At 36.2% G+C, this 1,968-nt stretch overlaps 1 protein-coding gene across 1 annotated transcript in view; it reads left to right on the top strand.

The window, feature by feature from the left end:
• Positions 1 to 1,968, top strand: part of SCNN1B (sodium channel epithelial 1 subunit beta) — a gene marked incomplete in the record, with an annotated part of 47,272 nt that overhangs the window by 31,647 nt on the left and 13,657 nt on the right. Inside the window, 1 exon segment of the mRNA XM_072417806.1 lies at positions 620 to 727. Within this exon segment, the coding sequence (XP_072273907.1) occupies positions 620 to 727 (108 nt within the window).

Raw genomic sequence — 1,968 nt, 5'->3', positions numbered from 1 at the left:
AAAAGTTGCATATTCTTTCATAGGGAGCTTCTGTTTGTATTAGTAATAGAGATAGCAATAGTATAGTAATTATTTAAAAATCCTTAAACTTTCCCTACACATTTTAAAGCTTATTAAAAAAAAGAAAAAAAAGTCTAGCATATGTATTCCTAACTAAGCCTTAGTTCACATAGGCAGTTTCTAGGGTTGGCTACATGGGCAGTGGGAACAGAAATTCCTGGGGTTGGCACCTCGTCAGCCACTGAAATTTTCTTTATTGAACTAGTGTTTTAACATTTGACAGTGCATGGCAATGAGCAGCACTACCACCCCCATTCATTTACCTATACATGGCTGTGGGTGAGAAAATAAAGATATCATGAACCAAATGTAGGTATGATTCATGGGCTTGAAGAAATGGCTTGAGCCACTCCACAACCTTACTATTCATCAGAATTTAGCCTTACAGTAAAGCGCCATTAAATCTTTGGATAATTCTAATTATAAATATATTGGAAGCATATAGCAGATGGCAGAAAGATATATGTATTCTTGTAATAGTTTTGCGAGAAGCAGTTTTGTTATCTCTGTTTATGACTGTAGAAATAAACCCATCAATGATCTTTTTTTTTAATTATAGGATCAAACAGAACACTTGGAGGCCCCATATTCCTCGTGTACAGTAGATGGATCTGATATTCCCGTGCCAAATATATATTCAAAATACAACAGCTCCTACTCAATCCAGGTATGGTCCAAAACAATAAATTATATATTAAAATGGTAAGCCAAAAATATAAAACCAAGAATTTTCTGATAATGTTTGAGACATCCTGTATTCTTCAACTTGTGCCTATCAACAGGTCCAAGTACGATAGGAGGACTTAAAATCTAGCAAATGATGATGGATGTCCTTGATGGATTAACACATCCGTTGTCATTCATCACTGGCCTAGTTCTGAGTCCTCCCGTCATACTGGGACTAGCCACTGACTTTTGCTGATAAGGAAGATATTTGCATACCAGGGCATTCCAGGCTTTGGGGAGCTGTGACAAAATTATAGGCTAACTGAAGGTGCCTGCTTTTACTATTCCTACTTTACAGCATTTTGTAGATGGGAATTTTGGATCTATACCTTGCTGTTTGTGAAACTACAAATAAAAGCAGTAACCTCTAGGTTAGTGTTCTCCAATCAGGGTTCCTCCAGAGGTTGCTAGTAGTATTTTGTTTTGAAAAGTTTGTGCCCCTCAGGCCAGTTTAAGTGACACCAATGGCTTTTTTAGATATCAGTAAGGATGAAATTTTTTGCACTGGCCAGCAATGTAAAAGACATTCTTCCCACTGACCACCACACTAATATACTATGAGCTGTGGATTATAGTTAGTATAATAGACATTTCCTGAGGACCTGAAAGTTATTTCAAGGGTTTTCCAATGTTGAAAAGGTTGAAGAAGTCTGATCTAGCCCATTGTTCTTAAATTGTATTGCCTTTTTATTTTCCCAGGGGTTGCATTTAGAGCAGGATTATTCTTTAGCTGCATCACTGTATATAGTAAATCATATATTTACCTAACATTATCAGCAGAAGAGGCTGCTAGAGCTCACTCCTGATCAGTGACTTTGCTATTCTTCCCTCTGTTCTTATGTATTTTTTCCTCTAGCATTTGTTTTGGAATGTTATTTGGATTCAGCCATGTTTTCTGAATTGTGTGATTAGATTTGTTGCTGGGTTAATAATCTGCCAATCTGCATGAATATCCCCATATATATATGTGTGATCAATCTAAGTGTAAATGTTCATGCCCCTCTTATATACTAAAACATGCTTTGGATTGATGATATGACCTTAATGTTATGTCAGCTTTTAAAATCTACGAGTTCTGTTTTATTCCATTCTGCCTGTAACAACACGTTATCATGTTATGTAATCAGATGTCCATTAGGGCAACATTATAATGTTACAGAAGAACACAACCAGTTCAGTGCT

This window comes from Pyxicephalus adspersus, chromosome 7 (genome assembly GCF_032062135.1).
Source record: "Pyxicephalus adspersus chromosome 7, UCB_Pads_2.0, whole genome shotgun sequence".
NCBI lineage: Eukaryota > Metazoa > Chordata > Amphibia > Anura > Pyxicephalidae > Pyxicephalus > Pyxicephalus adspersus.
The sequence above is the reverse complement of the archived record's forward strand: the minus strand, read 5'-3'. Positions and strand labels throughout refer to the sequence as shown.